Source organism: Euleptes europaea, chromosome 18 (genome assembly GCF_029931775.1).
Source record: "Euleptes europaea isolate rEulEur1 chromosome 18, rEulEur1.hap1, whole genome shotgun sequence".
Classification (NCBI taxonomy): Eukaryota; Metazoa; Chordata; class Lepidosauria; order Squamata; family Sphaerodactylidae; genus Euleptes; species Euleptes europaea.
This window is the reverse complement of record NC_079329.1, coordinates 26,957,620-26,981,503: the sequence shown is the minus strand read 5'-3', so window position 1 is coordinate 26,981,503 and position 23,884 is coordinate 26,957,620. Positions and strand designations below refer to the sequence as shown.

At 43.9% G+C, this 23,884-nt stretch overlaps 1 protein-coding gene and 1 non-coding gene across 2 annotated transcripts in view; both read left to right on the top strand.

Annotated features, from left to right (window-relative positions):
• Window positions 1–23,884, top strand: part of NPEPPS (aminopeptidase puromycin sensitive) — a 109,766-nt gene that overhangs the window by 26,363 nt on the left and 59,519 nt on the right. The window contains exon 3 of the mRNA XM_056863851.1: window positions 19,127–19,204. Within this exon, the coding sequence (XP_056719829.1) occupies window positions 19,127–19,204 (78 nt within the window). The remainder of the gene's footprint in view (window positions 1–19,126; window positions 19,205–23,884) is intronic.
• Window positions 11,340–11,411, top strand: TRNAI-GAU (transfer RNA isoleucine (anticodon GAU)). The gene has a single exon. It is a non-coding gene; the product is annotated as a tRNA-Ile (tRNA).

Below are 23,884 nucleotides of genomic sequence, written 5' to 3'. Positions count from 1 at the left end.
AAAAGGATGCATTGAGAAATCCCTATTTTAAAAGAGTAAAGAAAAATAGTATAAGTGGACTGAATGGCTAAAGCAGGGGTGTCGATCTCAGTTGTTACGAGGACTGGATATGACACAAATGTCACTTGGCCGGGCCATGCCTCGCCAGCACAGATTTGGACTGGGTGAGGTAGCTGCCTCAGCTGACTCGCGGGCCGCATAAGAGCTCTCAAGGGGCTGGATCCAGTCCTCGGGCCTTGTGTTTGTCACCCCTGGGCTAAAGTGAATTTCAGAAAAAGAACCCCCTATAACAATGCTAGAAACATACGAAAATCCATGCTTGATCAGACCAAGACCCATCAAGTCCAGCAGTCTGTTCCCACAGTGGCCAACCAAGTGTCTCTAGGAAGCCCACAAACAAGACGACTGCAGCAGCATTATCCTTCCTATGTTCCACAGCATCTAATATTATAGGCATGTTCCTCTGATCCTGGAGAGAATAGGTATGCATCATGACTAGTATTCATTTTGACTAGTAGCCATGGATAGCCCTCTCCTCCCTGAAGATGTCCACTCCCCTCTTAAAGCCTTGCAAGTTGGCAGCCATCACAACCTCCTGAGGCAGGGAGTTTAAATGCTAGTCAGGCATCAGTATGCCTGCATGGTCCTTGGTTCCTTCTAGTGGTGATGGGTGGAAGGAGCTGTTGTGGCTTTTATAAGTCTGACATTCCTACATGCTTCAGCCCCTCTCCCCTTATTATGTAGGACACACCAGGCCTAATACTCCCTCCCCCCCCCCATTTTTACACCCGGTGCATCCATATGCAGGACATTGCTTTATTAATTGGGAAAGTTATTTGTTGAATATAGGGGACTTAGGTCTTGTGATGGTGACCAGCCATGCTTGCCAGATGTGAAATCTCTATTTTCAGGAACAGTATTCTTTTGATAGTTTCTGTTTTCTCATCTTCGAGTTTGTTGCAGTTCATGAAGGCTTTACTAGCGTCCCAAATCGTTGCGCTTCAGACAACTGGTGTGTTGTTCAGCTTGAAGAACTCTTTTAGATCCTCTCAGCATTTCTTTGTCACTTCTTCTTGTAGTAGTATGTTATTGTTGAGTCTCCATCTTCTCATCCCCTGCTTACTAAATGTCCATGCCACTTCTATGGGGTTGTGTTCTGAAAACGTCTTAGGAAGTGTTTCAACACTTCCTAAGTTATTTAATAGCTTTGAGAACCAGCACATGTCTATCCTTGAATATGAGTTGTGTCAATCTGAATTAAAAGTATAATACTTTTTCTTTGGGTTCTTACATCTCCAGGCATGTGTCAGCTCCAAATAGTGAAGAACAATTTTTGACAGTTTGCCTCCTTTATGGTTTTTTGATCTGTCTAGTCTTGGCTCTAACACTCCCTTCACGTCCCCTATAATTATCACTTCACCTTCTTGAAAATCTAAAACCGTTTGAAAAACTTTTCCAAAATTTTTATCTCTGGCATTGCTGGGGGCATATATTACAACAAGTGAGTAAATCTTTCCTTCTATTCCTTGTAATTTTAATAATGGTATTCTTTTGATAGTCAGATAATAGCATTATGTAATGGTAGGTAATAGGTAATGTTTATTGGCATTGTACCCTAAAATAGGTAATGTTTATTGGCATTGTACCCTGCTTGTTCATTCCCCCAAGGTATTTGGATGCCATGCTCTGGTAGGTGGACCACTGGGTTGCAGTGTGCGATAGGACTGAAGTTCTCACTGTGGTTTGGAGATGAGGTGTTTTGAAAATCAATTTCTTTTGCTTGCTAATCAAGCCAAATGCACAAAGAAGTAGAGAGAAAATCCTGTGTCCTTAACATTTTAACCTGGGATTTGACCTGAATGTGGCTTGTAAAGCTTTCTAGGACACTCAGTAAGTGTACATTTCTCCAGAACTGTTGCAGTTGTAAATCTTCTCTCAATACATGGCTTTGTTGCTCTGAAAATGTATTCCTTACAAATTCGCATAGCCTGACTGCTTCATGATAGGGTTAAGACTTTTGATTCTGGTTGGGAGGCTGCCAGGGTTATAATGGCTTTGAAAGTAGAATAGAATGGATTTGGCAGAGGATTTGCTGAGGAAATTCTCTGCGGACACCTGTTGATACAAGTCGCAAGTCAGTGCCTTAACTCTGCTGTGGCAAACGTCTTATGATGCTGTCTGGTATACGGATGGTTGTTCTCTGAGGAAGAGGACATCTTGATCTTGGGTGATTCCCACCGGCTGTTCAGGGAGGCAGGACTAAAATTGCCACTTACTCTCTCCCAGGGAATCTCCTAAGCCCAGTTTACTTCCTGCCTCACTCAGGGAGAACAACTGAGCAGCTTTTCAACATCTACATAAAGCTGCTGGGAGAGGTCATCTGAAGATCTGGACTGAATTGACGACAACATGCAGATGACCCTCCGCTCCATTTTGCGTTTCCAGCAGTTCCCAGGGGGGCTGTAGATACTGTGAACAGATGCCTGGAGGCAGTTTTGGGATGGACAAAAGCTATCAACCCTCCTTAATTCTGACAAAATGGAGGTACTACTGGTGGGAAGGTTTGACCCAGGAAATGGGATGTCTCCTTTTCTGGATGGGGGTTGTAGCTAGGGGGTGCAGCTGGACCTGAGCCTCTTGTTGGATAAACAGGTGGCAGTGGTGGCCAGGGGTGCCTTTTACCAGCTTTGGCTGGTTAGCCTGATGTGGGCTTTCCTGGGCACACAGGATATGGCCACTGTGGTTCATGCCCTGGTTACACCTAGTATAGATTACAGCAATTCTCTCTATGTGGGGCTGCCCTTGAGAAGTGTTTGGAATGCTGCAGCCAGGATGTTGACCAGTGGGTACAGGGAACATATCAGTCCAGTTTCTACACTAGCTCCTGACCTGTTTCCGGGCACAACTCACGCTGCTGGCGCTGACCTTTAAAGCTCTATATGGTTTGGGACCTGCCCGACCACTACAGTCATATTTGGAGACCCTGCTTCAGGTGCCCCCGCCTTCTGAGATTAGACATGTGGCAACCTGGGAGAGGGCCTTGTCAGTAGTGGCACCAAAACTCTGGAACTTTCTCCCCAGGGAGACTTCTCTGTTCCCTTTTGTTGCTATCTTCTGTCAGCAGGTAAAGACTTTTTTTGTTTCTGACTGGGTGCCTCAGCACCCATGTGCTTGCTAGATGTGAAGGGGAGAGGGCCAGCTGGAGGAACCTGCTAGGCAATGGCCTGCATATGTCAGAATTCGGCTCCACCACTGATGGCGGCAGGGCAGTCCACCGTCCATGTAGTAGGCCCCTCAAAGCCAGGTCCGCCCAAGAAGCCAGGGACACGCCCAACCCAGCAGGGCCAGGCAAGGAAGGAACAGCTGTTGTGCGGGAACAGCTCTGAGTAATAGTGTGTGTTCTCAAAACAGTGAATTTGTGTCTGCAGAGATAATATGCCTCTACTTAACAGCAAAAATGTTATAAAATAAACATACAGAGTTGAGAAGAAGACCTTAATCCCATTGTTCCTTTGCAAATCTATGTATACAGAATCACCCCCTTACCCCTTAATTGCTAAGTTTCATGTTCAATGAACAGAAGATTGTTTGGAGTGGAATTGATCTGCACAAGGTGCTCAGTGTGAGGAGGGAGGGACAAACAGTAAAAATGAAAGTGGAACCTTTTGAGCAGAATACTCCACAAGTCTTGGGATCTTTGTGTGTGTATAGCCTGAGGTTTATCATATTATTCTCTCCCTGGAGGAGAAAATCTATAATGGCAGCAGGCCATAAAAAAGACCCGGTTTGGGAATATTTTAACGATGTTCCTCTACCTATGGGTAAGGCAGGCATGTGTGGTCAAAATGCAAACACTGCAGCAAAGAAATGCAAGGCCTGATGGCCCTAATGACACTGGAGGTAGATCACCTTGCAGTAATTTCATAATTATCCACAATAGTATAACCAAATCAGTAATTTTTGATGTAACTTAAAAGTTATTATTCTAAAAATGAAACCTTCATCTAGTTGCTTATATTAAGATTATACCAGCAAGAATGAAACTTCATGTAGACAACCATGATTTAAATCTAGTCTTACTGGTTTAAATCAAATCCACCCTGGCTAGTATCCTCTGCCCCACAGAACTGTGGTCCAGTGCTTCTCTGTATGTAAATTACCACTCTGGTATTTGCAGTAGTCCTGCTAGTAGGACATTGGCCTGTCAGTTCCCCTGTTGTCATCTATCATTGACAGCACATTCTAGATGCTTTAGGTTCTGTTATCAGATCAGCTGTGACATCTAGGGCAGGGAGGGGGGAAGGGAGGATGCCAGGGGAGAGGAGGAAGCTTGGGAGGTTGTACAACCTTTTCATATCTGGCAATCCCTTACATTCCCCTACTTTCCTGAAGCCCCTTATGAGGAAGTTGCCTAGGGCTGAAAGCATTTTTTTCAGTCACCACAGCATAAGATGAGCCCTGCTGGATCAGTCCAGTGGTTTGTCTAGTCTAGCATCTTGTTTCACCCAGTGGCCAGCCATTACTCTGGAGAGCCATCAACAGGGCATAAAAGTTGAAGTTTTCCCGTTGCCTCCTGGTAGCATTCAGAGGTTTGCTGCTTCTGAATGTGGAGATTCCCTGTATTCACCATGGCTACTGGCTGCTTATGCCTATCTTCCAGAAAACTTTCTAACCCCCCTTTAAAGCCATCTATGCCTGTGGCTGTCAGTACATCCTCTGGCCATGAATTCCACAATTTAATGACTCTGTTGAGTAAAGAAGTGTTTCCTTTTGTCTGTCCTGAAGCTTGTAATGAGAGGGAATGTGAAGAGCAGCCATCTGTGAGCCAGGTTTCTTCCAATTTTCTTCCATTGCTGTCACTCTGAGCCTGGCTTTGGCCGGGAAGAGCGGGATAACAAATGGAAATAATAAATAAATAAATAAATACAATTTCCACAAGTACCTCTAAGTCGGAGGTTTTCCCCTTTATTACTAAGAGAATCTGTATAGTGAGTGGGAAACCGTGTTTAGAATTACACAGTCCAGCCTCCTACTTGTGTTGACTACAGGACCCACCTCCTAAAAAAGTGAATTTTCCTGTTGGCCTTGATGTAAATTAATATCAATATCAAAACCTTTAATAGTAGAAAAGGGCAAGAGTCCAGTAGCACCTTAAAGACTAACAAAAATATTTTCTGGTAGGGTATGAGCTTTCGTGAGCCACAGCTCACTTCTTCAGAGCTTCAAGCACATGACAGGAAAGCTCATACCCTACCAGAAAATATTTTTGTTAGTCTTTAAGGTGCTACTGGACTCTTGCCCTTTTCTACTACTGCAGACAGACTAACACGGCTACCCACTGTGGAAAACCTTTAATGGCATAAAAGAAGCAGGATGTAAATCAAAGTTGACTTTTAAGGACCTCATTAGTTATATTTGTTTGAACAAAATTATCCCGGTGTGTAAAACTCAGGTTGTATAAAGCACAAGTGACACAATGTTTCATTCATAATATACAGCTGTATGCCACTGTATATTCAGTGTCCTGTTGAACAAGTGTAATTCTAGCTTGAACATTGCCATTGTCCTTCTTTTGAAACATAACTACAAACAACCTTTGGCCCAGATCCAAGCTTTTTAAAAATATTCCAGGCCTATAAATTGGAATAATTAATTAATTGACATCCATCTGGCCGTTATGTAATTTCAGGAATTGCTTTGTAAAATGCAGTCATTTTAATCTGTACTAGATGTTCTTTGCAACCAATCGTTGATATGTGTAATGCTCTGTCTTGTGGAGGCTTAGCCTTTCACAGTTTGTCATTTCTTTTATTTGTTTATAACTGTAGGTTGTTACAAATCAAATGGTGAATAAGTACAACAAATAAAGAGGGAAACCCAAAGATGTTCTTTGCAACAAATTGTTGATATGTGTAATGCTCTGTCTTGTGGAGGCTTAGCCTTTCACAGTTTGATTTGTAACAACCTACAGTTATAAACAAATGAAATAAATGACAAATGGTGAATAAATACAACAAATAAAGAGAGGAAGCCCAGAGATGAAACAGTCACACAGCTTGTGCAATGAACATATTCTTCAAGTGGACCTCTGTTTAAATTTACAAAGATTAAAATAATAGTCAACTGTCCTCAGCGAATGAATTCTGTTCAGCAAGATTAACACAAAATGATTCCTGGTCCAAAAAGGTGCTCTCATTTGGACAAATTTGCTTCTGACTCTACACATGGCTGGGGCAGCATACTGGTTAAATGTTGTCAATGGATATTTTGACCATGATCAAATATTCCTTAAAGCCCAGAATGGCACTCCGTAGGACAGTGGTCTTCAACTGCTCCAGCCTTAAGAGCTGTTGAGCTTCAAGCACATGACAGGAAGTCCTATGACATTATTGTCATGTGACAAGAGACAGGGACAGCCTCACCAGGGTCACGAGCAGCAGACCCAAGCAGGTTGGGGGTTAGGAAAGCAAGCACCAAGAAGAACACTATAGTGAGGAGCCAGCTGAGAGTCAGAACCACGGAGCAGCCTTCTCACTTTGGCATCCTGTTCCTCTCATTGTGCTTGCAGGAGAGGCTCGTTCACTAAGCGCATGGTCACCGAGCAACATGGGCCATCTCTGGATAAGCATTCATATGTCACGGCCAGGGTAACCCAGTTTTGTTTAAAAGCTGGATTCCTGCATTACCTTCTGCAGGAAGGAAGTAGTGAGGCATGTGTGCAAGCTGGGTTCCTGTACCTTCAAGTCTGAACATTGGCTTGATGTGATGTCCAAATGCAGCCTGGATTACTTTCTTGGCACCCTTTCCTCATTCTTCTGTTCCTGCTTCCATCACTCAAATTTCCTCTTTTGCCCCCCTCTCCCCCTCTCCACTTTCTAAAGATTCAGTGCTAGGATCTGATATTAGAATTCAAAGGGCTAGAAAAAATTTGAAACATAAGACAGCACTTATTTTTATAAGCGCACAGGGGTTTGGAGTTTCCCCTGCTCCAAGTAGCAAGTGTAGGTAAAATATAGAAAACTGTTAAGGATGGGGGAAGAGATGCCAGTTGGCATTCCAGGATGCAAAACAAGAGTCTACCAGAAGGATTTTCTCCCCACCTCTCTTGCTAGTGGTAAGACCAGACTGATTAACCTCAAAATGGTATCACCTCTCGGTTCTTTGTGGGCTGAAAATCCTTGCTGTGCCTGAAATGAAATGATGGAGGGGAGGAGAAAGTAAGCTAGTCATTGCCTTTGAATAGCCCAGTCATAAGGCTGAGAGCTAGCCAGTGTGCAGTAAAACGATTGTTGTGCCTTTGCGTATTTAGGTGAAAGTTGTAGAACAGCCACAGAAATTCTTTCACTTGTATGTTCATGTCGTGGACACTTTGGTTGTTCATATCTTCTAGACCTCTCTTTTTAACTCCATACTGCTTTAAAAATTTTTTTATTCCCAGAGCAGTTTAAAGGCTAGTCCTGAGCAGGATTGAATGGCCCTTGCAGTTGGGATATGAATGTTTTCCAGCCACTCTGAAAACTGTCTAAAGCAGATGTTCAGCCCCTCCCTCTGTCAGTCTGTTGAGAACGCCGGCGTGCTATCTTGTTAGAGCATGTTTGTTTTCCGTTTGGCATCTAAAGATAGCAGGGATCAAAATCCACTGCGTTCTTACCCAATAATATCAACAGCAACCTGTTTCAGGCTTTATATGCATCCGCGGTTTGTAGCTTTCATCTTTAGAAATTCAAGTGCTTGGTGGCCAACACCTCCCCAGTCTGTTGTTGATAGCTTTTTTTTTCTCTTTTACAGAAGTGGAAGGAGCTATCCTATTGGGAAGGAGCACGAAAAGGGCTGTATGGGCGAAATTGCAATGTGTGAATGATTAGCAATGTCTTCTGAGATCTTGGAAGAGGAAGAGAATAAGAGTTGGTTTTTATACCTTGCTTTTCTCTACCGTAAGGAGTCTCAAAGTGGCTTACAGTCGCTTACCCCCCTCCATACACTCACGCAACAGGCACCTTGGGAGGTAGGTGGGGCTGAGAGATTTCAGAGAGAACTGTGACTAGCCCAAAGTCACTCAGCAGGCTTCATGTGAAGGAGTGGGGAATCAAACCTGGTTCTCCAGATTAGAGTCCAACGCTCTTTACCACTACATCATACTGGCTTTCTCTGTGTGCACCATCACATATGATGAAAGCTTATGTTTTGCCCCCCCCCCTTTATGTTGATGAGTATTTGCTGAATAGCAAAAGCCAGCATAGGAATCATCTTTAATTTGCATAGCCAAAGTTCACTTTGAACATTTATCCTATTGAAGGAAATGGGGCTGTTTCTGCGTGTGCAAACTATGTTACACTTAAGAACAAGAGGTTTGCTTTCTCTTCACCGTTGCTGCTCCTCCCCAGCAATCTCAGCTGCAGTAGGGTAATATGTGTTTTGTAGCTCATGCATTCAGTTCAAGAAAGGCAACAGCAAGGTCCATCAGGTCTGGTCAGTGCCCCACATATACTGACTGTGGGCTTAGAACATGCCCTGGGATACCCTGCAGCTACTAGTGGCTCCTTAGCAAAAGGGATATAGATGAAAATTGTTCCCTGGAGGCAGGGTGAAAATCTTTATCTTTGCTATTTTTTATACTTCTGTTTTAGTGGCTGTGAAGGTTGGAAGACAGAATCTGAGTTTCAGAATAGAAATGTAGAATGTAAGCTTCCAAGTCCAGAAATGCTTGCTGCAGATTAAAGACTTGGCCTTATTTCAGAGTGAGGGTGTTTGGTGTGTATGTCTTGCCATTGCAATCTCTATTAAACAGAGTTATAGAATCAAAGTTAAAGTTATTAAATAGTAATTCACTGTCTGCAGAGCCATTAGATGCAAGTAGTGCTTTTATGCAGTTTACTCCTTTGCCTTGAAAGCAGAATGGGTGCAATGGTGTTCTTTTACCTTTTACCAGTATGCTGTTTGGCAAGGTAAGAGAACAGGCGCGGTCCTTCATTGGACTAGTTCCTTCTCTTGATTAGGGCAGTCTTTGTGCAGGATGGAAGGGGAGCTTGATGCTGAACAGAGAAAAGAGCAATGTTTGCTTCAGGTCCGTTCCACCCGTACTCCCGACCTCAGTCACTGCAGGCAAAGAACCAGCATCACATGTTTCCCCTCTTCCAGCACAAAGCAGATTGCACTGCCCAGCTGGGGTTACCAACTATAATAATTTAAGAGCAATCTTGATCCTAGCATCCATGTAAGCATTAATCTTTGCCGTTCCACTGTGGGAACTCACTGTAGGTCATGGTCCCCTGAACTAAAGTCAGTAATCCAGAGGCTTGCAAGAGCAGGCGGCAGGCACACAAATGTTGCTGTGCCACAGGATAAACAATGCCTGGTTGTAGCTTCACCAGACTAGAAAGATGTGAGCGGCAGATTTGGCATACCTAGCACAGTAGACTGGAAACCACAGTGTCTGTGCACAGATTGCATTTGCTCTCTGGGTGGGGTGGGGGGCAGATCTGTTTCTATTTTAATTCCTCCTTTTGTGTGCAATAAAGCAATTCCCAGCCAAGGTTATTTATAAGTGTGTGTGTGCTTATATGTATACACATGCTTTCCTTTTTTGATAGGGGAAGCTGGATTATAGCATTTTCAAAATAGTCTGGATGGTGAGAAAGGATGGGAGAATGTCTTAGCTTCCAGGAAGATTGCTTTGGGTAGGTGGATGGCCCAGACTAGACCAATCTTGTCAGATCTCAGAAGTTAAGCAGGGTTGGCCCTGGTTAGTATTTGGATGGGAGACCTCCCAGGGTTGTGATGGAGAGGCAGACAATGAGAAACCACCTCTGAACGTCTTTTGTCTTGAAAACCCGATGGGGTCACCATAAGTCAACTGTGACTTGACTGCACTTTCCACCAGGTAGAAGCAAGTTTCCATGAAATTAATCAAATGAAGCCATGACCGGAGACCACTTTATGCCTGGAGGGGTCTTCTAAAAGAGCCATCTTTTCATCCATAATTCAGCATTTTGGGTCAGACTGTGCACATACTCTCTCCCTACAGCCCTGGTAGTGCTAATATTTTTCTTTTAAAAACTACATTATCTCAATTTGAATGCCTCCCTGCCTTGAATCTCCACTGTTCAAGTCACACCAAGGTACACGGCATGCTAGGGTTAAAGTGTTGTAGATGATTGGGGAAGGCAATGGCAAGCCACCCTGTAAACATAGTCTGTCTGGTAAACGTTGTGATGTGATGTCACTCCATGGGTCAGTAATGACCGGGTGCTTGCACAGGGGACTTACCTTAACAATAAGGCAATTGTATCATCTAAGGAAGGATCAAGGAAGAAGCAGTTGACCTGCATGCCCTTGCCTCTCTGTTTCATATGAGGAATGCAGTTGCCGGTCACAGGGCCATGTGCACATTCATCTGGAATGTGTTGGCTAGCCCTGTCCTCCTAAATAGCTGAAGTCTAGAGAGAGAGAGAGAGAGAGAGAGAGATGTCCTTATCTGAGCGGTGTAAAATGTTGGATGTCTTCAGAAGTGTTCTAATCCAGCACTGCTGTTGAGCAGAGTGAAATGAGGCCACAGAGAATGGCAGCTTGGAGTGAAATTCAACTTACAGCTGAAAATAGCAAAGCAACTGGATGTGTGCGTGTAGAGTGCCATCAAGTCACAGCTGACTTATGACAATCCAGTAGGGTTTTCAAGACGAGACTAACAGAAGTGGTTTGCCATTGCCTTCCCCTGCATAGTGACCCTGGTACTCCTTGGAGGTCGCCCATCCAAATACTAACCGGGGCTGACCCTGCTTAGCTTTTGAGATCTGACGTGGTCAGGCTAGCCTGGGCCATCCAGGTCAGGGCGAGCAGCTGGATGCATGCACCTAAAAACCTGTCTTAATGGGATGGATGCCTGTTACTGAGTCAGACCATTGATCCCCTTAGTGAGTATCCAGGGTCCTGCACTGAAAGTGGATTTCCAATATCTAGCTGAGAATGTTTAACTGGAAATACCTGGCTGAATGTGGAAAGCATGCTTCAACACTCAGTGTTGAACTGGTTTGCACCTCCTGGTTTTCTCGTTAGGAATCTGTTTATAGTTTTGGTGGGGGAGCGTCTCTCTAGGAAAGTATTCAGCTGTTCTCTGTTTCATCCTCACAACAACTCTGTGAGGTAGGTGAGGCTGAGAGTATGTGAGTGGCCCAAGGTCACCCACAGACTTCCACGACAGTAGGATTTTGAACCTGAGATTCTAGTCTGCCTCCCTTAACTGCTGCACCATGCTGTCTGTCTGACCAGAAATCCCATCTAGTGCAGAGCACAGGAGTGAGGGGCCCTTTGCCTCTTGAATCCCTTCATTCTCTTTCAGTGGAGGAGCTGTGGCTTAGTGGTAGAGCATCTGCTTGATATGCAGAAGGTCCCAGGTTCAATCCCCGGTATCTCCAGTTACAGAGACCAGGCAAGTAGGTGATGTGAAAGACCTCCTGAGACCCCAGAGAGCCGCTGCCAGTCTGAGTAGACAATACTAACTTCGATGGACCAAGGGTCTGAATCAGTATAAGGCAGCTTCATATGTTCTTGTGTTCACTTGCCTCTGCCACTGTATTCAAGGGAAGGGTCGATGACTGAATACCTGCTTTGCATTTAAGTGGTCCCATGCGCAGTAGTGGTGCCTCTAGGGGAAAAGGTCTGGGTTAGCAATCTTTAGCTTTGAGACCTGATTCCAGTTGAAATAGACAGCATTGGGCTTGATGGGTCATTAGCCTGATGGTATAAGGCAGTTCTTTTTTATCCTAGCTGGCTGAGACTAAAAAATGCGAGCTAGTGTGCTATTGGCTCGGATGTGGAGTGGGGAGATTGACTTCAGGGAGTCCTTCGGGGTGAGGCAGGGAGATCACACTTATGCCAGCCGGTATTCCTTCCTGAAGTCAGATCTAAGTAGATGAGGACACCCCTCCCCAAGTCCCAACTAGATGTAATGAAAGGATCTATTTACTTTTGTTTGCTGCGTCTTCGCTTTATAGGCGAAAGAGAGAAGTGAGGTGGTTTTCTTTTAAGTGAAAGTGAAAATTCACGAATGAGGGGAGTTGAATGGTGGCTCTCCCCCCCCCCCAGTTATATTGCAGCACTTTATTGCCTTGAGGGTTTTCTCCATGCCCAACTTTGGTACTGGAAGTGAGTCGGGCAGCAGGAAAATCTTGTTTATTGTTATAAGAAATCCCTGCATACCTTGCAGAAGCGCATTTCCCAGGCTTCCCAGTTCAGCTGCATGATGTAAGCTCCCCTCCCTCCAATAACATACAACTGAGTTGCATTAAAATATAGAATGCTTCGTGGTGATCTGGAAGTGCACTGGATACTTTTGTGTGTTACGTACACATGTGAGAGCTATCTCTAAATCCTGGCTGCCTTTTTGTGTCCCCAGGGAAAAGTACTTGTGAGGGGGGCATTTAGAAAATGAAAAGCTAGGGGTGTGAGTGTGTGTGTGTTTGTGTGTGAGAGAGAGAGAGAGAGAGAGAGAATGGGGGAGGGGGACTGACTATTTCTATTCTTGCTGCTTTTCAACTGCAAATTGCCTGCCAAACTCTTTCCTCGCCCCCTTTCCTGCAGTGTTCCAGAGTGGCTAATAGGGTAGGTGGATGGATTGGAAAAATCACTGGAAAAGACAATAATGCTAGGAAAAGGTGAAGGCACCAGAAAAGAGGAAGACCCAACGTGAGATGGATTGACTCTATAAAGGAAGCCACGGCCCTCAGTCTGCAAGACCTGAGCAAGGCTGTTAACCATAGCACATTTTGGAGTTCATTAAATCATAGTGTCGCCATGAGTCGGAAGCAACTTGATGGCACTTAACACACACGCATGATTGGAAGGGGAGAGGTGGTGAGTAGGAAGGGGTAAAGCATCTTGGGTGTTCTTGTATTTCAGTTCACTCTTTCCTGAAATTGCTTGTTCTTGGAGAAGAAAAAGGAGGCATGTGGTCGTGTTTTATTTATTCGTACTTATGTGTTACTTGAATGTAGCGGAGATGTTTTGGGCTTAGGTAGCAGAGACCAAGAGAACATTTTTATTTACTTGATTTATACCCCCCTTTTGGCCCCCATGGGGTTCCAAAGTGGCTTACAACATTCTTCATTTCATCCTCACAGCAAACCTGGGAGAAAGGTGGGGTTGAGAGTGTGTGACTGGCCCAAGGCCACCCAACAAACTTCCATGGCTGAGCAGGGATTCAAATTTGGCTCTCCTAGATTTTAGTCCGAAACTCTAACCGCTACACCACACTGGTACATATGATGTACAAAAGCAAGGACACTAGAATTTCACTTTAAAAATTTCAAATGCTGCAGTTTCACTGCGAGAGTGGTAGACCAAGCAGATATAAACATACCTCTGAGATTTTGCAGGTTCAGTTCCAGACCACCACAATAGAGCGAATATTGCAAAAAGTGAGTCATACAAATATTTTTGGTTTCCCAGTGCATGTAAAAGTTATCTTTACACTATACTGTAGTCTATTAAGTGTGCAATAGCATTATGTCTAAAAACAATGTACTGTAGTAATAATGAAAAAGTTTGAAACACCGTATATACTTGGGTATAAGCCGACCCGAGTATAAGCCGAGGTGCCTAATTTCACCCCCCAAATGGGGAAAAATTAGGCACCCACGTATAAGCCGAGGGGGAAATGCACCCCTCCCCCGCCGCAGGCTTACTTGACCGTGCTCCAGGCTCGCAGGCAGGCTGTGGCGGCAGCCCCCTCCCTGCGAGCAGGAGCCCCGCAGGCCGCTCCTGCCCGCAGGGAAGGCGCACGGGCAGGCGGCGGCGGCCCCCTCCCTGCGCGCAGGAGGCCCCACAGGGTCAGCTGGCAAGCGGGAGGACCGGCCCGGGTGAGGTGGGGGGGGGAAGAAACCGCTGCCGCCTAGCAGGGGGTGGGGTGGGGGGTGAAGAAACCGCCGCCGCGCAGAAGGCGCGATCAGGTGGGGGGTGAAGAAACCGCCGCCGCCACGCAGAAGGCGCGATCGGGTGGGGTGGTGGGGAGAAACCGCCACCATCGCCATGGCGCAGAAGGCGCAATCCGGTGGGGTGGGGGGGAGAAGGCGGGACAGCCCGCCCATCAGCTGGCCGGCGGGAGCACGCTGGGAGAGGGCCCGGCAGGCAAATTAGCGTATTGACCTGAGTATAAGCCGAGGTGAGTTTTTTAAGCCAAAAACCATGGCTAAAAAACTCGGCTTATACTCGAGTATATACGGTACTTTGAGAATTACCAAATTGTGGCACGGAGACATGAAGTAAGACATGCTGTTGGAAGAATAGCCCCAGTAGATAGGGTTGCCAGGTCCCTCTTTGCTATCGGTGGGAAATTTTTGGGGCGGAGCCTGAAGAGGGCGGGGTTTGGGAGGGGAGGGACTTCAATGCCATAGAGTCCAATTGCCAAAGTGGCAATTTTCTCCAGGTGAACTGATCTCTATCGGCTGGAGATCAGTTGTAATAGCAGGAGATCTTCTGCTATTACTTGGAGGTTGGCAACTCTACCAGTAGACTTGCTTGAAAATACAATATGCGCGGAGCGCAATAAAGCAAAGTGCAATAAAACGAGGTGTACCTGTACTTGATTGCAATTATTCAGCTATATGTATGGGTGCCGGGCCTTTTACATGAAAGCTGTTCATTGACGTCGTCCAATTCATGCTGATTTAGATTCTGACCTTTTGACAAAATATGGTAGAAGTGAATGAGGAGAGGGGCAAAAGAGGTTGAGATTCAAGACAGACACGTGTCTCATGGAGAAGGTCCTTCATGTATGTGTGGAGGGGACACTTTCTGTGGCTACTGCTGAGACTTTCAACAGCTGCTGTATCACATTTTTAAAATTGCCTGCTGCACCCATGAGCTTTACAAGCATATTTTGTATTTAAACTCTACCCTGGGTTCTTCAAAGCTTGAATTAACTAGATTTCACATGGTGGGTGGGGGGGATCATCTGTAGCTCAGGCAGTTGCAGTCATGTTCCAAACAGACCATCTTTGCATATTTATTACTTGATAAAACTTTTTTGGGTGTGTTGAATCCTCCAGGCAATTAACATCAATTTTAAAAAAACCTTCACATTTAAAAGAAATTAAGGCGAAATGCCAAAAACACAGCAGCGAGATCCACAGAGGAAGTCAGAGCATCACAAGGCCAACAAAAGGGAAATAACTGCTAACAGTTAAAACTGTTCAGCTCAAGTATCATCCCAAACAGTACCTCTCTTGCCAACTGTGTAAAGATCAATAAGGAAGGAGCAAGTCAAACGTCCCTCGAAAAGCGGCTCTATAATCCTTGAAGGCTGGGCTTGACGAGTGGTAGTGGAGAGATCTTTGCTAGGATATTTTGTGTTCTTTAAAACTAATTAAGAGGTCTGCTTGGCTGCTTTGAAGACTGGGGATGGCTGGGGTGGGATTAATTAGCCCATTTCTTCCTTGCGTCTTCCACAAAAAATGCCTCTCTGAAGGCTGATGGGGATAGTTTCAAGTGCTGTACCTCTTTTAAATTCTTGCTCCCATTTATACATTTGCTTCATTTATACCCTGCTTTTCTCCCCAGCAGGGACCCAAAGCGGCTTATAACATTCTCCCCTTCTCCATTTTATCCTCACAACAGCTCTGTGGTTTGGAGTCGGCTTTGTCTATAAGACTGGCCCAAGGTCACCCAGCAAGCTTCCAGCCGAGTGGAGATTTGAACCTGGGACTCCCAGACCCTCGTTTGACACTCCCGCTGCTATACCACACTGGTTTTCTCTCTAAGGAACCCTTTCCCAGTTTTGACAGTGCTGGCTTGGGCTGCTAATTAGCATTTAGAAAGTGAGACGTGATATCCTAGTCATGAGCTCTCATGTTAATGTCTAGCTTAAACATAAAAAGGGCCCCGTCTCCAGTGACTGGAAATAATTCTTTACACAATGAATGATTAAAACGTGGAATTCGCTGCCAGAGGTTGTAGTAACGGCCGCAGCCTTTAGACAGCTTTAAAAAGGGATGAGACAGATTGATAAAAGATAAGTCTATCTGTAGCTACTAGCAATGATGACTAAAGGGAACCTCCACATTTGAAGGCAGTAAACCTCTGAATACTGGTGCCAGGAGGCTGCCCCAGGTGAAGGCCTTGGCCTCTGTATCCATAGCCTGTTCTTCGTAGTCAAACAGAACATGTAGATGCTCACATGGCATAGTTGAAACTATCAAACATATGCTCATGGAGTGTCCTATATTTAATGAGCTTAGGGCCAGTTTAATTACTCCTTAATGAGCCAGCATGGTGTAGTGGTGGTTTGAAGTGGACGACTCTAATCTGGCTAACCGGGGTTTGATTCCCCACTCCTCCACGTGAAGCCAGCTGGGTGATCTTGGGCTAGTCACAGCTCTCTTAGAGCTCTCTCAGCCCCACCTACCTCACAGGGTGTCAGTTGTGGGGCGGGGAAGGGAAGGTGATGGTAAGCCGGTTTGATACTTCCATAAGTTGTTGAGAAAGTTGACATAAAAACCAACTCTCCTTCTCCTCCAATGAGGCACCTGGCAGTATGAAGGCACAGGTGACGTGGCTATGATCTGATACAAATGATTCTGTTGCTCTGTGGCAAAATTTACAGGGGCAATAAATTCTAAATTCAAATTCAAAAACCTTTATTGGCATATAAGATCGTTCCAGGTATTCCAGAATTTGTCAAAATAACAAAACATCAATATCAGTCTATCAATAGACGTGAATGAAATGGGGTATGCTGGAATACAGTGGATATAAGGTATATATAAAAAACGAGTGTCTACAAGTAACAGAAATAGCAGCTATTATCTTTTTTGTTTAATTTTTATCATTAAAGCTTGCTTCAGAAACATGGCTACTATTTCAGTAATTTCTGCATCATACCCTTTCATTAAAAGTCTAAACAAGGAGTGGAGGGAAGAATTCCTATCAAGAATTAATGGCATTAAAAATTTAGTGCATAGGTCCACTAGCATTTCGCATTCCAATAAAATGTGATAGATGGAGTCTATCTGGTTCAAGCCACAGCCACAAATTCTCTTTTCCAAAGGGGTACCACTAAATCTCCCAAATAAAACCGCCGATGGGAAGGCTTTTAGTTTAGCTAACATAAAAGCCCTGCAGAGGGAGGGCTCACTTAAAAAATAAAAGTAACCCTGAAGCGATCCAAAATTGGGGGAAAGACCCAATTTGGATGGAGAACAAGACAAAGGAGTTGTGGGCAGAATTGTTTGTCTTTCATGGTCAAGTAATTTTTGCTTGATAACTCGGAAAATGGTTTGTCTATCCAGCATCAATAAATTGTCTATATCAAATCCCAAGATTTTCAGTTTGTGTGGGATAAGCGTGAACCATTCTGTATCTACAGCTTCTTTTAATAGGAAGGGAGTAAGACGATTTTCATTTGGAGAAAAATGAATCTTAATCCAATATTTAAAAGTTAAGAGCCAAGCATTGGTCTCTAAAGTCATCATTCCCGTTTCACTAAGGATAGATTGGAATGGGACGCAACTAGGAAGTCCTAGTATTTGCCAAAGGAAGGAAGTCTGTACAGCTTCTAAATTTTTATTCAATGCTTCTATCCAAACAGGTATTCCATACAGAAGTTGCGCCAATATCTTAACTGTAAAAACGTGAATAGCTGCGGGTACATATTGGTTCCCTTTTAAGTAAAAAAAAAAGTTTAATCTGTGATGCTGAATATTTAGCTAAGTTGATGGCATTATTTCTGTGATTTGTCCAAGTTAAGTTGTAGTTAAAAGTGAGGCCCAAATATTTAAAAGACTTGACCTGCTCTATTGGTACATTATCGATGGACCATTTTGAAAGGTGCCATCTTTTGGTGAAAACTAAGATTTTGGTTTTGGCGTAATTGATTTGCAATTTGTTTTGTTTGCAATAATCAGCGAACAGTTGTAGGTGTCTTAATAGGCCGACCCTTGTAAAAGATAAAATAGCAGCAGCATCGGCGTAGAGTAACAGTGGGATTTTCAAATTTCCAATCTTAGGGGAATGACGGTCAATTAGGTTAAAAATCTTTGGAAGATCGGCTAAAAATAGGTTAAAAAGATGAGGGGCTAAAACACAGCCTTGTTTTACTCCTTTTAAGGTGGGAATTTTTTGTGTTAAATGGCCTTCATCCGAGAATTTAACCTGGCAAAAGGTACCTGTGTGGAGTTGTTCAATGAGATATAGAAGACGGGGGTCCATATTCAGGGGCTCTAATTTGTTCCAAAGGATGTTCCGATCAATTGAATCGAAAGCTCCTTTTAGATTTATGAAGGCAACGTGTAACTTTTTTGTACCTGATTTCATATATATTTTTGCTAGGCAAGATAAAAGGGGACAGTGGTCCACTGTAGAACATCCTTTTATAAATCCAATTTTTTCATGACCAATGATTTTATTATATGTCCATTTTACTAGTCGTTGTTCTAGATATTTAGCATAGATCTTAGATATAATGTTCAAGAGGCTGATCGGGCGATAGTTTTTGGGACAGTCTAATCCTCCTTTTTTATAGACAGGGGCAATAATTAAATTCCAAAAGAATAACACTAAGTAAAGCTTTTTTGTTCCTTTATTTTCTGCTCAAGGCTATATATAGCTGTATGAGCAGTACTAGATGGATAGGTATCGCCTGTTGTTGGTCCTCCAGAGTAACTCGTTGGTCACTTTTGTAAGAGAGGATGCTGGACCACTGGTCTGATCCAGCAAGGCTGTTCTTATGCTACTGCTCACTGTGCTTTTGGCTATGGGGTCACCAGAGCTGGCCTTCTGAGGAGGTTCTTAATGTCCTCGTAGATTCATGTCAGTGCAGAGTAGCTGTTATGTACAAACCAGGTGAGAGTGAAACAGGAATAGGTGAATATGAAAGGGGAGGATGGGAGTAGATTGGATGAATGGTGCATAGGGAGGGCCTCAGACTCTGAATTGTTTCTGGAGCTGTTGGTGAAACTGCCCTCAAGTTCTTTTGGCATCACAAGAGTTAGAAATTGCACCTTTTTGACAGATGGAAGTTTGATATTGTCTGAGTTCCATTTTACACTACAAGTTTTAAATGACTGTAAGGAATGTGTGAAATTGTTTTTGGTTCATATTGCTGTATTCACCGATTCATTGTCCCTCCTTTTTTTAGAAATCCATGCCACAGGATTCAACTACCAGAACGAAGACGAGAAGGTGACACTTTCCTTCCCCAGCACACTTCAAACAGGTACAGGATCCTCTGTAGATTTTGGCTCTCAATCTGACCGCTGGTTTAGCTGGGGCCCACAACTCCATACGTCCCATTCCCCAGGCAGGAGGATATTCTTCTCTCATCTTGAAATCTACCCCCTTCCTGAATTTCACAACTTGTTACCCCAAACTGGAGCCAGAGCAGGGGAAATTAGCTAAAAAGGGCTCCAGAAAGGAATAACATAAGACTGTGTCATCTTTGTGTACCAGGATAGATCTCAGTTGGGCTACCCCAAAATAAAATTATAAAGAAAGGGAGAAAGTGATTGTAGTTGTAACTTTATTGGATACCAAATAAAAATAAAAAGAAGTAATTATGTGCAGAACCTACACTAAGCACATGAAAGCTGATTCCCTAAGCACTCACGCGTGCACACACATACACAACTGAGAATGGAGTAAAGAAATGGGGTAAAATAATGAGGTGGGGAAAGAGGTAAGGATAATGAGGGAAAGTGGGTAATACTACCTGATCCAAGATGGGTGAGAAGTTGAGAATCTGTGCAGCAGAAATCCAATGAGGAGAAAGAGGAGTCCACAAAGCAGTTTGTGGGGGTGTCCAAGTATTGACAGAAACCTGGCACACTTTCACTGACCTGGGATGGTCTTTTTATGGGGAAGGGTCCCATAGCTAAACGTGGGAACCCACTTTCCCAAGAACCTGATTGGTCCAAAATATGAAGCTTGGATTTGACTGGGCGGTTTGAAGGTAACTGCCATCAAAATTCAGCTGGAAGAGTAGAAAGTGACACCGGACATTCCAGGGTAAGGTCATTGATGGGTGTTTTAGCCATATTGACAAAGAGTGATGGATTTAAATGTCCTGTTGATGGCTCATCCTGGGTGGAATGGATGTTAGGCTAATTAGGTTATCACTGACTGGACTGGACTAGCCATACTTAAGGGTCTACAGCAGGAAATGGTTCATGTTGCCGCGATGAAGTATCTTGTAGAGGGATATGATTGTATTATGTATTCTTTGAAGCTGAGGGGTATGTAAATGCTTCATTCTGCCTCCATGCTGGAATGTGCTCTGGATGTGGTTGGCCAGATGCTCTCTGAAAACGTATCCCAAGAATACCCATTGCAATTCAGGCTTTTGAGGGGGTACATCTCAGAACATCTCAGGAGATTGGGGGTCAAATTGGGGTGTCTCAACTGAGGAGAGGACAGGGGCCTTACCAACTTATTGGCTTTAATGCCATGGCAAACCAGTCAAATACCTTCTATAAGTGATTTGCTTTTAAATGAGTGTTTGAAAGGGGAGGAAGAGAGAATAAGTTGGAATCCTAGTGGGAAGGGACGAAATAACCACGTAGGCCAACCTCTTTCTCTGGGCATTCTTTCCACCAGTTCCCATCCAGTGTGACCTGCTGAAGGTGAAGCTGCCATAGGCAGAGAGTAGGTGGAGATGCAGTAAGGTAGCTGCAGGGCAGACAATTCCTGGGGAAGACCAGCAGCCTCCTTCCTCCAGAGTCACTGGCTGAGCAGGGCAGAGGGGTAAAGTCCTTCCCATTGTTGGGCATGGTTGAATATGGTCAAATAATCCAATTCCAGCTCCTGGAAGAGCTTACCTGTATGACGTGCATACTTCCAATTTAGGTGTACTCTTAAAGTGGGAGCCAGCGTGGTATCGTGGTTATGAGTGGTGGACTCTAGTCTGGAGAACCGGGTTCAATTTCCCACACCTTCACATGAAGTCTGCTGAGTGAGTTTGGGCCAGTCACAGTTTCTGAACTCTCTAAGCCCACGCAGAGGCAGACAAAGGCCAACCACCTCCGAGTATCTCTTGCCTTGAAAACCCTACAGGGTCGCCATAAGTCAGCTGTGACTTGACTGCACTTTCCACCACCACTCTAAAAGTATCTTAAGCTCATATTTAAACAAGTCATGTATGATGAGGTGAGAGCCAGCGTGGCGTAGTGGTTAACAGCGGTGGTTTGGAGCAGTGGACTCTAATCTGGAGAACTGGGTTTGATTTCCCACTCCTCCACATGAGCAGTGGACACTTACCTGGCGAACTGGGTTGGTTTCCCCACTCTTGCATGTAAGGCCAGCTAGGTGACCTTGGGTTAGTCACAGCTCTCTTAGAGCTCTCTCATCCCCACCTACCTCACAGGGGGTCTGTTGTGGGGAGGGGAAGGGAAGGTGTAAGCCGGTTTGATTCTCCCTTAAGTAGTTGAGAAAGTCGGCATATAAAAATCAACTCTTCTTCTTCTTGAGCAACAGTTTAAGAATGGGATGTCTGTTCTGCCACTTGATCTAGCCAGGCAGGTGTTGGGGGAAGAAATGTCCTTCAGCCAATGGTTTTGATTCCTATCCTGTCCTTAAAACTAGTGCCTTCAATAGCACATGCTTCTTGAAAGAGGGACCTTGGGTATCACCTGTGGCGTGGCTGAGGATGCTAGCCTTGAATTCTTGGAGACGTCTTTGTGGCTGTGTGGCAGCTCACGTTGAACGTGCTGTCAGTCAGCTGTGCTCATTGGGGGGGGGGTTAGTGATGAGGCTCCCATCTGACATTAGCAGTGACATCATAATTGCTTCTGTGGACTTTGTGTCCCCCTCCTACCAGAGACAACTTAAAGGGGGGGGGGATAGAGAAGAAATACCACAGTGGTTCCCAAGTCATGCCTCCTCCTAAAATGAAATAAGGACCATTGTCTAATAGAATAAAAACTCCTACTAAAGCAGGTTCGGTACTTTTATATAAACAAGAGGCTAGAACTTGCATGGTTTTTATCTTAGGAATCCACTCTTTTGGAAATCAGAACTTTTGCTTACAGAGTATCTTCTCCCAGCAGGAGTAAATTTCCTTCCATTACACTTCTTCTTCTTAAAAAAAAATATGCTGGTTGCACCCTCTGTCTCCCATCAGATATCCGTGTCAGCCATTGTCCTACTTTTTAAACGCACAGTTGTGAAAAAAAATATCTCTCGCGACTCGGCTCAGGAGGGGAGAAAAGTTTTCACTTGGCTGCTCTGCGGAGGGGGTTGTTGGCTGCCTTGTGAGCATTACGGAGCCTAGCAACGCCCGGACACCGAGTCTGTGTCTTGCCTGTTATTTTTAATTCCAGAACAGACAGCCGAGCTCTGCCAGAGGGTGTTGTGGAGGGTACTGTGAAGGCCTTTTATTGCCAAGAGCTATTGCTTTTGTGGTCACAGAATAAAAATAAATCAAGGGTACTTGTCACTGTATCATGTCCTGTTAGGGTAAGACCCTGCAAGTGTTTTTTCCCCTGCCAAATTCCTGACCGTTCAGCCTGCACATCTCAGAAAGCACCACAGACGTCAGGGAATTGAAGTAAAAAAAAGTATTGACCCCCTTTAAGTAACTTCAAATAAGAAATTATTTAGCACAATTGATCAAGAAGGGCATACCCAGAATCCTTAACGAATTTGAACAATTATTAAAATTGGTTAAAATCTCTGTAAGTAAGTTATATGTAATATTATTACCAAAATAGGTTAATTAACCCCCCCTTTTCAAGAGAAATGAAATAAAAAATTAGGTTATGAGTTGGATGAAAAGAAATGCACTTTATACTCACAAAGGGTTTAAATTTTACAATAAGTCTTGCATTTAGAGAAAAATTATTTAAGATGACAACTCTCCCCAAGCAGAGTTTTAAAAATGTGTAACTTGGATGAAAATGCTAGTAAATGTTGGTATTGTGATTCAGCTGGCGCAGATTTTCTACACATGTGGTGGAGCTGCAGTAGAGCCCAAACATATTGGAGGAAAGTGATTGAAATCATATCCAATGGTCTTGAATTTGTTATTCCAGTAAGACCAGAAACAATTGTATTAAATTATTTTCCAGACAAACCAAAGGATATTTGAGTTATGTTTCTCCATATGTCAACAGTTGCTGGAACAAATTTTGCGAGAAACTGGAAAAGCAATAAATTCCCTGACTTAAATAATTGGCTCAACAAGGTTAAAGAAACCTATGCTTTAAGATGACATACTATAATAACAATAAAAATACCGAAGAACTTGGTGCTCACTGGAGTTCAACAATTTTAAGGATGGAGAAAGCATTCTAAATGTGCAAATTGTAGAGAGGGAGTGATATAATAATATTGCTAATTTTAGTTAAATAGACAGAGTATTTTGTCGAAGGCTTTCACGGTCAGAGTTCATTGGTTCTTGTAGGTTATCCGGGCTGTGTAACCGTGGTCTTGGTATTTTCTTTTCTGACGTTTCGCCAGCAGCTGTGGCAGGCATCTTCAGAGGAGTAACACTGAAGGACAGTGTCTCTCCTTCAGTGACACTGAATGTGACACTGAGAGACACTGTCCTTCAGTGTCTCTCCTCTGAAGATGCCCGCCACAGCTGCTGGTGAAACGTCAGGAAAGAAAATACCAAGACCACGGTCACACAGCCCTGATAACCTACAAGAACCGATGAACTCTGACCCTGAAAGCCTTCGACAATAGAGTATTATTTGATTAAGTGCTATTTTAGTTATATTAGCACTGTTTTAGTTTTGTTTTTTTAAATAATTTTTATCATCAGTATTTGATTTTTTCAAAGTAATTATATCTAGGTTTTTTCTTTTTCTTTTATTGTAAGAATAAATGTTTCTAATTTAAAAAAAATTAAGAAAAGAAAAAAGGAAGTCAGGGAATTGTGCTCCTGTAGTCCCTTAAATCA